The 13,385-nt window shown below is 35.1% G+C and overlaps 1 protein-coding gene across 1 annotated transcript in view; it reads left to right on the top strand.

Annotated features, from left to right (window-relative positions):
• Positions 1-13,385, top strand: part of MACROD2 (MACRO domain containing 2) — a 2,082,072-nt gene that overhangs the window by 2,012,858 nt on the left and 55,829 nt on the right. The window contains 2 exon segments of the mRNA XM_012640501.1: positions 5,778-5,852; positions 6,107-6,199. Coding sequence (XP_012495955.1) covers positions 5,778-5,852; positions 6,107-6,199 — 168 coding nt within the window.

Raw genomic sequence — 13,385 nt, forward strand, 5'->3', positions numbered from 1 at the left:
GAATTCTTTGGGTTCTTGTGTTTCCTCTGCAGGAGGGATTAGGGCAGAGGACAGTGGGGGAAATTCAACTAGTCTGAATGTGGAGAGGCAAATATAAAGCTTGCCCCCATGGGGCCAAGGAAGCAAGATGGAATGAATAATGTCTAAGGAGAAAGGCAGATGGGCTGGAGTCCCCTAGAGTTGTCACTAACACACAGCAGGCTGGGCGCAAGGCAAGGAGCTCTCACACACCTTGTCTTTGTGTAATACGCCCAATCCTGGCTCATTTTCAAAGTTGGGCACCTCGTTTCTTCTCCCATTTTTTATGAACTTTACTTTAGGAAAATGGGAAAGAGAAAAATGTATGTATTTCTATTTAAAGAAAAGATGGCCAAAATATGTAAAGCACACGTGAGATAGATTGGGAGCAGAGACAAGTTTAGAGGGCAGGGGAGAGGAATATTCCAAGAAAGATTGAAATAGGCTTTTATCCTCAAAGTGAAGTGTCAGGACATAAAAGTCACTGGAATTTTCTGGTATTCATCAACAGCCTTAAATTGCCACCTCAAGCTGCCCCACCTCATCAGCAGTGCCTCTATTGAACTGTGATCTTCTCACGGCTGATTGAATTTCTCTAAAAATTTATCAAGTGGAGCACTGGGACCAGAGGACACAAAGGAATACAGATTGGCTGCTCCTACTCTCTGGATACTCTACTCTTTCCTGTCACCATACAGACAAAAAGCCCAATCACAAATGATGAGTTACAGGTTCCAGCAATGACCTGGTGCAATGATTAGGGATGATGATTAGTTCCCCATATAAACAGTGACAGAGAATGAGGCTCACTCAATAAACAGTAAAGGTTCCCTCTCAATACCATTCACTCAATTAACAGATGTCAATGTTCCTGGAAATTATACCACAAGATGTAGGAACCTAGGAGTTGATGAAATTGAAGCCCAAAGAGGTTGTAACTTGCCTACGTAAAACATTCAGTTGTTTTTATGTCCATTCCAAGGTTCTCTGCAACAAATGTAGTATATGGAGTGCTTAGTAGCATAAGGCACTTACCTTGTTCTTAAAGGATGCCAAAGAAAGTAAATTATAGTCCTTAATGACTGTTTACAGATTCTGGTGAGTATATAATAGGGGGCCAATTAAATAGACATTTATTGATCACCTGCTATTAGTAGGCGCGAGGAAGGGCAATGTGAATAAAACAAAATTTCTCTCTTCACAATGCTCATGATCTGGTAAAAGAGACAAACCCGAATAGAACTGTATTACAGTGTGATGAGGATAATAATAAATAGATGAATGAGCAAAAGAACTCAATAAGCAAAGATATGAAAATTATCAATTCTGCCTCAGAGAATTAATGTCTCAGAGAATCCTATGCAAAAAAGGTAAACTGATGGCTTCACTTTGAAAGATGAGGAGAATTTTACTTACGTAGGAAAGGAGAAAAGAGGGTATTTCGGCCATTAGAAATACAGGCTAAGTAAGTACAAAGGCAAGAAATAGATATGTTTTAAAATGATGATTAGGTTAGTATATAAAGATCACAGAGAATGATGTGTGATTTGGCCAACAGACAAAAAAGAGGGGTATTTCAACAAAAAAGAGTTACTCAATTATATTTCCCAAGCATTTCTAGAGTTCAAGTAGAGACTGAGAAAAAGCATTAATAATTGAATTTCATTAGATACACACAACACACACACATTTTAGCCAGAATTTTTTTCTTCTATGATATCACTAAGAGCATTTTTCTCTATTTTGTGAATTGTTTCATAATTATTAAATTATAGAATATGCAATTGTTATAAAATATACAAAATGCAGGTTAGAAAAATAAAAATATTGTAAATTAAAATCTCAACTACCATTCAAAGTTAATCAGTGTTAACATTTGAGATACCTTTTAGTTCTTGCCCTACTAATAGAAATATGTGTAAGAACATGTGTATTCCGTGTGTAGTTAAAAAAAAAAAAATGAAATTGCATTGTACCTTCTACAATCTTTTTAAACCTCATAATACGTTATTCAGTTGTTGCCATCACATCGATAAAATGCTGCTGCTTGGACTTCCTATAATCTTTGGATTAGAAATTCTATTGATATTTTCTGTTCTCTGTATTTATCATCATCTCATGCTACATTTTGCTCAGTACCTTTTATTTCTTAGTGAACTTTCACTCAAGAGTTTGATATCTAAAACATTGATTTAGTTATCTGTAGTTTATTCTTTTTTATGACATCCATTGAAGATGTCACTGTGTTTTTAGGCTTGTAGTTTTTTTATTGTCTAAATTTCCTGTTCAACTCATCTTTTCTTTGTCCATCAGTTCTTATATTTCATTGTAAATTCAACCATACTTTCTGTATATTTTATTTTTCTGAATGTATCTTTTATAAAAGTGTTTTCCCTTGGCATAATTATATTATGTTTTAATGTTTTAAGTCCCCTCTTGGTTTGAATTGTTGGAAATAGCTATATAGGCAAGATATTTTCCAGGAGATAAATTGAAAATATTTACTTCACTTCCTACGTGATTCAGAACGAAACTTTTCTCTCCATCCACCATTCCAATGTCCATCCATTATTTATCTATAGCAAATATGGAATGTAAACCCTGTGGCTCTAGTTTTATCAGAAATGGGGTTGATGTCTTCCCATCTCATTTCGTTGATTTTATAAACTTGATTTTAGTATTTTATATTTATCCTTATTAAATTTCATCTTGTTTCATTCAGTCTATTGAGAGTATTTATTGATCTTGATTTTGTTGTCCAATATATTGTCTATTCCTCTCAGTTTCCTGTCATCTAAAAATCTGCTCAAAGTGATTTTTCCAAAAAGTTGGAACTCTGTTTCACATCTTACTAGAAAGAATTTTTTCCACCTATCACACTTACGTTCCTGCAACTATATTCATTTTGAGGACAAGCACTGTGTCAATTAAGATACAGTTCTTTAACTTATTTAAGACCTACTCTCAGCACCTGACATATCCACCATTTAGTGACACTCAGTACACTGTAGAATGAACGACCAGTGGTGCAGTCATTGTCACTCTGTGTAGTACCCAAAGGTGACAAGGATGGAAACTGGCTCTCAGGGAAAACTTTGCATTGCTTTCTGCTCCATATTAAAGAAGTTTGTGACCAGTCATAGCATGATATAATCTAAAATATAAAGGGCACTAATGGAATCCTTATACATTTCTGACAGAAGTGTAAAATGGAATACACTCTTTAGAACACAGTTTTGCAGGATCTAGTAAAGCTAAACACATGTGTTTCTTATTACTTAGCAATTTCACTTCTGGGTTCAACCCAACTGATTTGAGTATGTATGTCCACCAAAAGACATATACAAGAGTGTTTTTATCAGCATAATTCATAATGCCCCAAATTGAAAAAATTCAACATTCATATGACATCATATATTCAGACAGTAGAATAGTATATATGAAAAAGAATGAGCAATTGATATATACAGCAACTAGAATTACTCTTACAGACAACAGGTATAAAACAACTAAGATAGAAAAGATCATATACTATATGTTCTGCTTATATGAATTTCAAAAACAGAAACTGTTACCAGTCGGGGGTGTCGACAGGAAGGCGGCACTGGAACAAGAAATGTTCTTGATCTGACTACACAGGAAGATACATGTGTATATGTAAAAAGTCATCAAGCTGTACACTATTTATAAATTTTACTATATGTGAGTAGACCTCAATGTAAAAAGCTAAGGGGCAAAATAAAGATATTTCCAGACAAACAGAAGGAGGAGTTTATAGTCAGAGCTAGTTATGAATTTTGAAAACAGAATGGGGATCACAATGATTACAAAGCTAATGTGATGATTAGAGATAATAGATGTAAAGTGTCCAGGCAAAGTCTGGCATTTTTATGGGACCAATAATTTGCAGATACGTTTACATCTTCTAGGCCAGCACTTCTCAAGCTTTAATGTAGGTACAAATCATGTGGGCATCTTGTTAAAATGCAGATTCCGATTCTGTAGGTCTGGAATGAGGCCTGAAATTCTGCATTTTTGAAAAGCTCCCAGGTAATTCTAATGTTGCTTGTCCATGGGCCATGCTTTGAGAAGCAGTGGGGAAGAATGGGGATGAATGGGGTTTATCAGCAGGAGAAAGATATTGTTCAAATTCATATTTTAAAAAGATCTTTCTGCTAACAATTCACAAAATAGGTTATAGGAGAAGAGAATGAAAAATCCAAGAAACAGATAATATATCCCTGGAATGAGGAAAGGTGAACAGAGTATGGAAAGTGGGAAAGGAGAAATATTTTTCAGAATCATCAAGACTTGGCATTTCGTTGAACTTTAGAAGTGATGAAAGAAAGTCATCAAAACAGCTTGAGGTTTCTACCTCCAATTATCAGATAAATATGCCTTATTATTTTATCAGATCCTTTTGATTAAAATGAGCTCAGGAAGAACGGATGTCACACAGAAAACTTTTTCCCTCATCTGGGTCATACTAGCAGAGACTGAATCAAGGGGCGGGGGTAATATACTGGGTGGTTTTAATATCAAAGAGGAGGCCATAAAAAGAGGGATTAAATAAGTTAGCTTTGCTGCAGTAACAAATAACCCCAAAAGTTTCAATGGCTTTCAACAACAAAGGCTCATTGTGTCTCTGCTTGCTCCTGCTTGGTTCTGTTCCCCATGTTTTAATTCCAGTAGGAGCAAGAGAGCTAGAGGAAGGATGCAATGGATCTTAAACTTTCTGCTCAAATGCAGTACCCATCACATCTATTTCAGTGTCATTTTTTTAAGCCAAGTCACATGAATAGGCCTGGTGTCAATGAGGTGGGAACACACTCTTGTCCCACAGTGGCCACCACAGGTCACATGGTCATAGACAGAGAAATATAATCCTCTTACAGGAAAAAGTAGGGGCAAGTGGAACAATAATACTGTCTACCACAGGGAGGTACTCAGGCAAAGACCAAACTCTCTGCTGTGTCTCCTTTGTGCCTACAATTAACCATAGCTCTGGAATTTTTTTAGTTCAACAGTTAAATATCCTCTGCGCAAAATCTGTCCTAGCATGAGACAAAAATGGAAAGATTTCAATTTTCTCTCTTAATGAGCACTTAAATGTTTTAAGCTCAACAGGGAAGGGTAGGAGGAGAAGCCAAGGGGTGTGAAAGAAAAACCATTACTAGATAATCAGCCTCAGAGTAATCAAAAGTTGGCTGAATTCTCTCTCCTGACCTTTGCTGTATTTAGCCTGTGTCTTAAGAGAATGGTTGGGCTGTTATGCCACCCAATTCACATGTGTTCACATTACTCCAGTTTTTAATGCTCTGTTGATGGAAGAATGAAAGTACAAGTAGTGTTTTAATTTTCTAGGCATCATTGCCATGGGAAATATTTGTATCTTGAAAGGAAATTAGATGTAGTTAACCCATACAGCCCAGAAATTATTTTTAAATTTCAAAACTTCCAGGTTGTATCCTCTATCCATATCCAGTGCATTGATAAGAAAAATGCTAATTATACCAATAGGTTCAAAAAGAGAGAGATTTGACCAAATTAGCTGGATATATCTCATAAAATAATTGATAGAAATATGATGATATGAAAAATGCTATCTTTACCCTCCACTTTGGTTCAGAACTCTTCTCTATCCCTCCATGCATGATTTTAAAGAATGGTTTCTGAAAGTTTTGCTTTTTCAAATCAGGGATAAAGCTATGGTCATGCATATAACATTTCTTTTATTTTTCAATCACTGTTTTTAACAGGACAAGAGAATGATTCAATGAAGAATGAAATAAAAATTGAGACAGAGTCCCAGAGCTCATATATAGATACAGAAGGTACTGAAACCAGAATATATTGTTATCAGAGAATGAGATGAAACCATGAACCATGACTTCTATATATACTTGCGCGTGTGTGTTTTAGGCAATGATTACTGGAGGATGGCAATGGTGTTCTATTTCTTGTGCCTGTTGAAACCTGGGTGGGGGGGAGGGGAAGAACTTGAACTCTCTCTGCTACAGTCACTGTTCTCTTCTCAATGATTCCAACTAAAATATCCCTGAATATCCTTCTGTCTCGTTCTATTTAGAACTTTCATCAAACCATGAAGATGCCGCAATTGTGGATCAACCGGAAGTGATTCCACTAACAGATGACCAAGAAGAAAAAGAAGATGAAAAAGGTAGGACTGCTCTTAAATTAGCCCATCAAGAATACAGAATTTCTTTGGATTCCTGCCTATAATTCAACTATCAGAGTTATTCCCTTGCAATTGTAGTTCGTAAAGGAGGGAAATAAACAAGTCTTTAATCCTAACTTACTCTTGAAAATAGAGTAAAATCTAGAAGTAGCAACGGAAGGTACTTGGAATACTTTTTTTTCTTCCAAATACCTGTAGCATGAAGATACTTTTGTTATTCATTTAGATTCAATTTAAATGTTAAAAATTATAGTATTGAGAAAGCTATAAGAAATAGAAATTATGGACTAGATGGATAAAGGTCATAGAAAATCTGAAATGGCTTTAAAACAAATAGACTGATTTTTTTGTATTGATTTCAGTCTATCTTCCTTTATATGGTAGTGATTAAAGGAGCAATTAAGGTAAAATATGCACATTATATGAACTTTCTAGATTGCAAGCTTCATCTGCTAATATTAGGATACAGTGATATTGAATAATTTTCAAAAAAATAAGTGAGCATAATAATGATTTCTGAAGACACAGGAAGAATGAACACGTCATAAATATTAAAGGAGCATCGGGGGCAAGAAGGCAGTATATTGAAGATAAAAATATTTTTTAAAAATTTAAAAACTATGATCAGAGAAATTTAGTGTTAATTGAAGAACTTAAAGAATCCAATTTTTGAATATAAAGCAATCTCTTAAAAGAAGTTCGTAGAATAATTTGTTACAGTATGATTTATACTGCTCTTAAATAAATATGTATTTACAAAATAGTTTCAGGGTAATAGCTTGGCAGGCCTTGTTTATAGAACACAGTGATCAATTTTGTTTTCAAATTATAACACAGACATGATCTCAATTGTAAAATCAGGTCAATAACAACTACAGCTTCCAATTTATGAACTCTTCCCGGCAGGGGTATTGACACAGTTTAATTGCTAAACCATGTTAGTGATTCTGACACTTTTTTAAAAATTTCTGCTGCATCTGTAGCAAAATATTCTTCCACGTCTATGCCTTTAATAACCTTTTCTCTCTTGCAAATCCTACTTCAGACACATGATGCCATGTTCCTGTCAAGCCAAATAAAGGGTATATTTGGAGTACTTTATGTCTGGCAGTGATAGTCGGGAATTGATATAACCCATGCTCAGATTCAGATAGATGGCTTTGCTCTCTTCAATTGTAGTTCTAAAATGAAAATTATATAGTGCTGTGCATGTTAGCTTAGTTTCTCTATAGCAGAAATTATTTGCTTTGTATATTGTGCCTCCAGAAATGCAAATGGGTAAAGGAACATTGAACTGATACATTTTCTTCTTTTAAGCTCGCCCTATAAGAGAAAAGCTCCCACTCAGCACGCATTGACACGCTTCCCTTCTCCCAGTGGATGCCCTAGCACTGAACACTCCTCTAACCACTGAAGGGTTAAATACCTGCTTTCCCTCTATTTTTTCTGGGTATGCCAATCCTCTTCTGCAAATGGTGGAGTGGCATGTGGGAAAGAAGCGAGGTCAAATTCTGCTACTTGCATGTAGCAACTTTGCAGTTGAATTTTTTTTTTTCATTAAAATTTGACTTTTCAAATGTGAGAGGAGCAACGCTGGTGGGCTTGAATTTTCTCTTTCTGTCTTTATCATAGATAGTTCACTGGGCCCTGCCTTGAATATTTCTGTTGTTTAAATTTGGAATGACTTCAAATGCATCACCTTTGTCATCTTATTCTTTGCATTAAAGTAAGAGTTAAAAGCTATTCTGACTCCAGAGGCTGAGGCAAGAGGATGACTTGAGCCCAGGAGTTTTAGACTATAGTGCACCAATGATCATGCGACCCTGTCTCTGAAAAGAAGAAAGAAAAAAAAAATTGTTTAAGCTATTCTACTACATATAAGAAAAATTTCCCACTGTATTAAGAATTATCTGTAAGCAAAACCAAATGTGTATTCTATTTCATTTGTACAGATATTCGTTATAGCTTTAGAAGTATCAATTCTCTTTTATTATGAAAATCTTTCCAAGGAGGGAAAATAAGGTTCATTTAAAAAAAAAAATCCAGACCAGGAAAAAAAATGTGTGGTTGTTTTCTCTCATTTTGTAGCATTTTATAAGATTAGAAAATGTAGATAATCTTCAGGATACATCTTCTATGACTCCCAGGTGTATGGGCACAGATGTTGCAACATTAAGTTTTGAAGTTAGTTCTACCAAAATATGGATTTTGAAAAGAAGGAAAAATATTCAGCAGAAGTTCATGCTGATAAAATTACACAATAGCACAATGGACATGTCCCTGGGAGACCTGAAATACAAAAATTTCAACAGGCATAAAGCGAGGTTTCACATATGGCAGCTTTTCTCATACGGCCACATTGCCTCTTCCTAAATGAGTCCAGTTTTATGCTTTCCCAGCAGGACTTGCAACACCATATGAACTCCAGTGGAAAGAGTTAGGTTATTAACCAAATAGGAAAGTAGTATTATTGGAGATCTCTTCCAAAAAAGGATCTCATTTTTCTCAGATGTTTTATTTATAATTGAATTTAGAAATACTTGACATAAAATCTTAACTATATTCACATTGTGTTATTATATGACAAACCTTTCATTTGTGTTTTATTATTACTATGTATTATATGCAAATGTTACACAGAATGCATATGGTCCCAATTATTTTTCTTATATCAATTAATAAATATGATATGGAACAGTCATCCTTTATTTGTTTACCTAAGGTTGAACAAAATATTGATGGAGACTTAAGGTGTATTATGGTCTAATGTTTTCTTAGAGAAAGATGCATATAGACAGGCATGCAAGTAAGGAGTAAAGCACAAGCCAGCAACAAGTATAAATCATTATAATTCCTTAGGCTTGTGTTGTAGTTTCTGATCAGCATGACCTTGAGACAAAGTGTACAGACAGCTGTGGCTTCCAGCCCTGGCTGCGTGATTCCTGGCAATTCTTTAACTTCTAAGAATCCCAGTTTCTAGGGTATTTATGAGGAGCATGAATTCAAAATTGCAATTATGAGGTTCTCCAATTTTATCAATTTTCTCTGAAGGCCAACTCTGAAGAACCACACTCTTGATGAACCAAAGGTGATAGCATGGTAGCCAGTGGTCAGCAATACTGAAAGCTGAAATTGTAGGTTTTGCCCAGTTTCACTTACTGTATTCTATTTATTTGATAAAAATGCAAAAGTACCTGGGATAAAGCAAAAAGATCAGCCAAATTAACCATGTTTTGTATTAGGACTTATCAATAATTGGACAGCTAATTATTCCATGAAAATACTTTAAAGGGGTGAGGAGGTGAAATGCCTTTTAGTTCAAAGTAGCTTTTCACACGAACTGCTCAGAACTGGGCTGGATTTCCATCTCTTTGTCTTTCTTAGTCCATGTAGGAAACATCTTTCTTGCAGTTCCTCTGGCAACTGTTTCATCTTTCGGTGAACACATAATAAGTGAGCCGCTTTCTCTTCTGCTCCTACCAATCAAATCCATTAGGGATTTATCTTGTCTACAAAGCACCACTACACAGCCCTTGGTGTTTTCCATTATTCATAGGGTTCTTACATTGCTGACAGAGCCCCTTTCCTTTCTCCTTGAAAAGCAGACCCACACTAGCAATGTAGCCATACACAGAATCTCTAACATCTGGGCTTTCATATCTAGCCTGTGTTCTTCGCTACAGAGAATCATAGTTCAGGCATATTTTTGATTCATGCAAAACATTATATCAACTTGCATGTTGAGTAATAAGCTAACCTACTGGAACTTTCTACTTTCAGAAAGTCTTTGTATCTCATTTTTTCAAATGAGGTCAACTTCAGTAATATTGTATTTTTATATTAGCAGCACTATAGTTTTAGGATAGTTTTATTTCTATCCATCTACATATCTATTTATCATGTATACAGTCATATACTGCATAATGATGTTTTAGTCAACAATGGACCACATATAAAACAGTGGTTCCATAAGATTGTAATACCATATTTTTACTGTACTTTTTCTATGTTTAGATGTGTTTAGACCCACAAATACTTACTATTGTGTTATAATTGCCTACACTATTCAACACAGTAACATGCTGTACAGGTTTGTAGCCTAGGAGCAATAGGCTATAACATATAGCCTAAGTGTGTAAGTAGGCTATACTTCCAGGTTTGTGTAAGTACACTCTATGATGTTCACACAACAACAAAATCACCTAATGATGCATTTCTTAGAATATATCACTATCTTTAAGCAATGCATGACTGTATACGGGTTATGGATTACAGACATATGGGTATACATGTGGATTATGGATATATTTACATATCCATAGTACACACATATTCAGAAATACTGAATATACCCATACAAAGACATACAATTCAGGAGCACTAAACTTTTCAGAACTTGTTAATATCATACAGAATACAATGTACCCTTTCTTCCCACCATACAAAATTCATCAAAAATCTCATGTTCATTACTACAAGTTTTCTACAAGTTCTACCTCTACAGAGGTGTAAAGTAGTCTAGTGAATAGAAAGTCAGTCAAAAGGATAACAACCTCATAGAATCAGATAATCCCACAGAGTATATTGGGCAACACTCAGCCTTTCACTGATGAAGATGATCCAGGAATCTTTTTCGTCCAATATCAAGTGTCAGACAATTTTTCTTGACAGCATGCTAAAGGTAAAACTTCCATTTTTACTCTTTTTTTTTTTTTTCTATCTCACTGTATTCATCATTGTTAACTGACACATTTAACATGCTGTGATAAAATACTAAGGGAGTACTAGTGTAGGGCAGTAGCCTCTAATTACATCTGAGATCATACCTAATAGTTTACTTGCTGTTGTTTTGTGCCAGGGACACGTACAGACTTCTAAGATGCCTCTATTGGGAGATGTGCTATCATTTTATGCATTAAGAAATTTTTTAAGAAGCTTGTTAATTTAAAATAAGACAATAATTTCTTATCATTTAGGCTTTTTATTTTATATGTATTTTAAAAACAATTCTAGACTAAGATATAGGATGTTATATTAATATATCACTTTTGAGAATGCAGGAAAAGAAAATTTTAGATTAAATAAATTAGTTAAAGTATTGCCAAAACTTCATCAAATTCAGGGTCCTAGTTGTATATCACTCTCAATCAGAGTAATATCTGTATTTTTTCATACAATATTTTCCTCTATCTCAATAAGTACTTTGATGGTTTGAAATTTAAGAGAATGCATGAAAGATTTAACACTCATTGACTTTTAAGTCTTTTAAGAATTAAGTCTATCTTGCTGTCATGTATATTTAGCTTACTTTTTTCTTCTTCTTAGAGAGGGTTTGATTCACCAACTCCCTACCTATATCACTATCATTTTTGAATATTTTCATGCAAGTCATTGAAACCCAGTCTGCAAGTTTTGTTTTTGATGTTAGTGCATATCTGAGTATGGTAAATTCTATCACCATATCCTCACCAATAAAAATTTTTTAACAGTTCACTCTTAAGATATGAAAACAGTATACTTTGTATTATAAAATATGATATTGACAGCAAACTAGTACAACCTCTGTGGAAAGTAGTACCCTCAAAGAACTAAAAGTAGAACTACCATTTCATCCAGCAATCCCACTACTGGGTATTTACCCAAAGGAAAAAAAGACATTCTGTAAAAAAGACACCTGCACGCGAATGTTTATAGCAGCACAATTCACAATTGCAAAGATGTGGAAACAACCCAAGTGCTCATCAATACATGAGTGGATTAATAAAATGTGGTACATGTATACCATGGAGTACTAATCAGCCACAAAAAATGGTGATCTAGCACCTCTTGTATTCACCTGGATGGAGCTGGAGACGATTATTCTAAGTGAAGTATCACAATAATGGAAAAACAAACAACACACATACTCACCACTAAATTGGTACTAATCAATCAACACTTATGTGCACATATGGAAATAACCCTCATCGGAAATCAAGTAGTTGGGGGGAGGAAGGAATGGGTAAATTCACACCTAATGTGTACAATGCACACTATATCTGGGAGATGGACACATTTACAATTTTGGCTCAAATGGTACAAAAGCAATTTATGTAATCGAAATGTTTGAATCCCTACAAGATTCTGAAATAAAAAAAAAATGAACTATACTGAGACCAGAAAAGGAAAACTCGATTATGGGTGACAGAATAGTTATTTTTTTTCCTACTAACTCATAAATCTGACAAGTGATAGCATCTGTACCGGCATATCAGTCCACCATTACCCTGCTGCATATTGCATAACTAAGAAAGTCATAAATGGTTTCGTCTATTCATTCATTCATTCAACAGATACTTATTGAGCACAAAATAAGTGCCAGAAACTATTTAGACACTGGAACTAAAATGGAATAAGACATACAAAGCCACTACTAGGCCCACTCCAAGCATCTGCAAGGCTCAGGATAGGAGTCCAGACAAGGGCTTGCGTGCCCACCCCCAACCTTTCCATTTCCTGTTATATCCTGTACCATCTCCAAGTTCATCCTTTAAACTCCTTGAAAATATCTACCTTTCAGCCACTATTTAGGTCTGGAATTATTAACACTTAGAAGGTACCTCCAAGAAAGAGGTTTGCCCTAGCCCTTTAAGAGGGTTCAGAGTCATTGGGGCTGGCCATGCTGAGGTTCCAGGTATTCAAATCATGGTGGGCTTCTCTCCTTGGCCCCACTGACTCCTAATCCCATGAGGGGCATGATCAGAAGAGGGTCAGAGAGGGACCCTCAAAACTGCACGGCTGTGCATACCTGGTTACCCAGGTCTAAGGGTGTAACAGCTCCTGCCATCATTCTAATGAAAGACAACCCATAAACAAAAAGATACATAACATCACATCAGGTATTGATAAGTGATATGAATAAAACTAAGCAGGGTGAAAAAAAAAAAAGCAAATAGAAAGTGGCAGGAGGTAATGGTCATAGTGTTTTCTCCCTGGCTTTACTGAGGTATATAATTGATAAAATTGCATAACTTTAAGTTGTGCAATGTAATGATTTGATATATGCATATATTGTAAAATTATTAGCATACTCAAGTTAGTTAACATATCTATCACCTCAGCTAATTACCATTTTTTTCTGTGTGTGGTGGGAACATTTAAGATTTACCCTTGTAGAAAATTTCAAGGA

This window comes from Propithecus coquereli, unplaced genomic scaffold (genome assembly GCF_000956105.1).
Source record: "Propithecus coquereli isolate 6110/MARCELLA unplaced genomic scaffold, Pcoq_1.0 Scaffold153, whole genome shotgun sequence".
In the NCBI taxonomy this organism is placed as follows: Eukaryota; Metazoa; Chordata; class Mammalia; order Primates; family Indriidae; genus Propithecus; species Propithecus coquereli.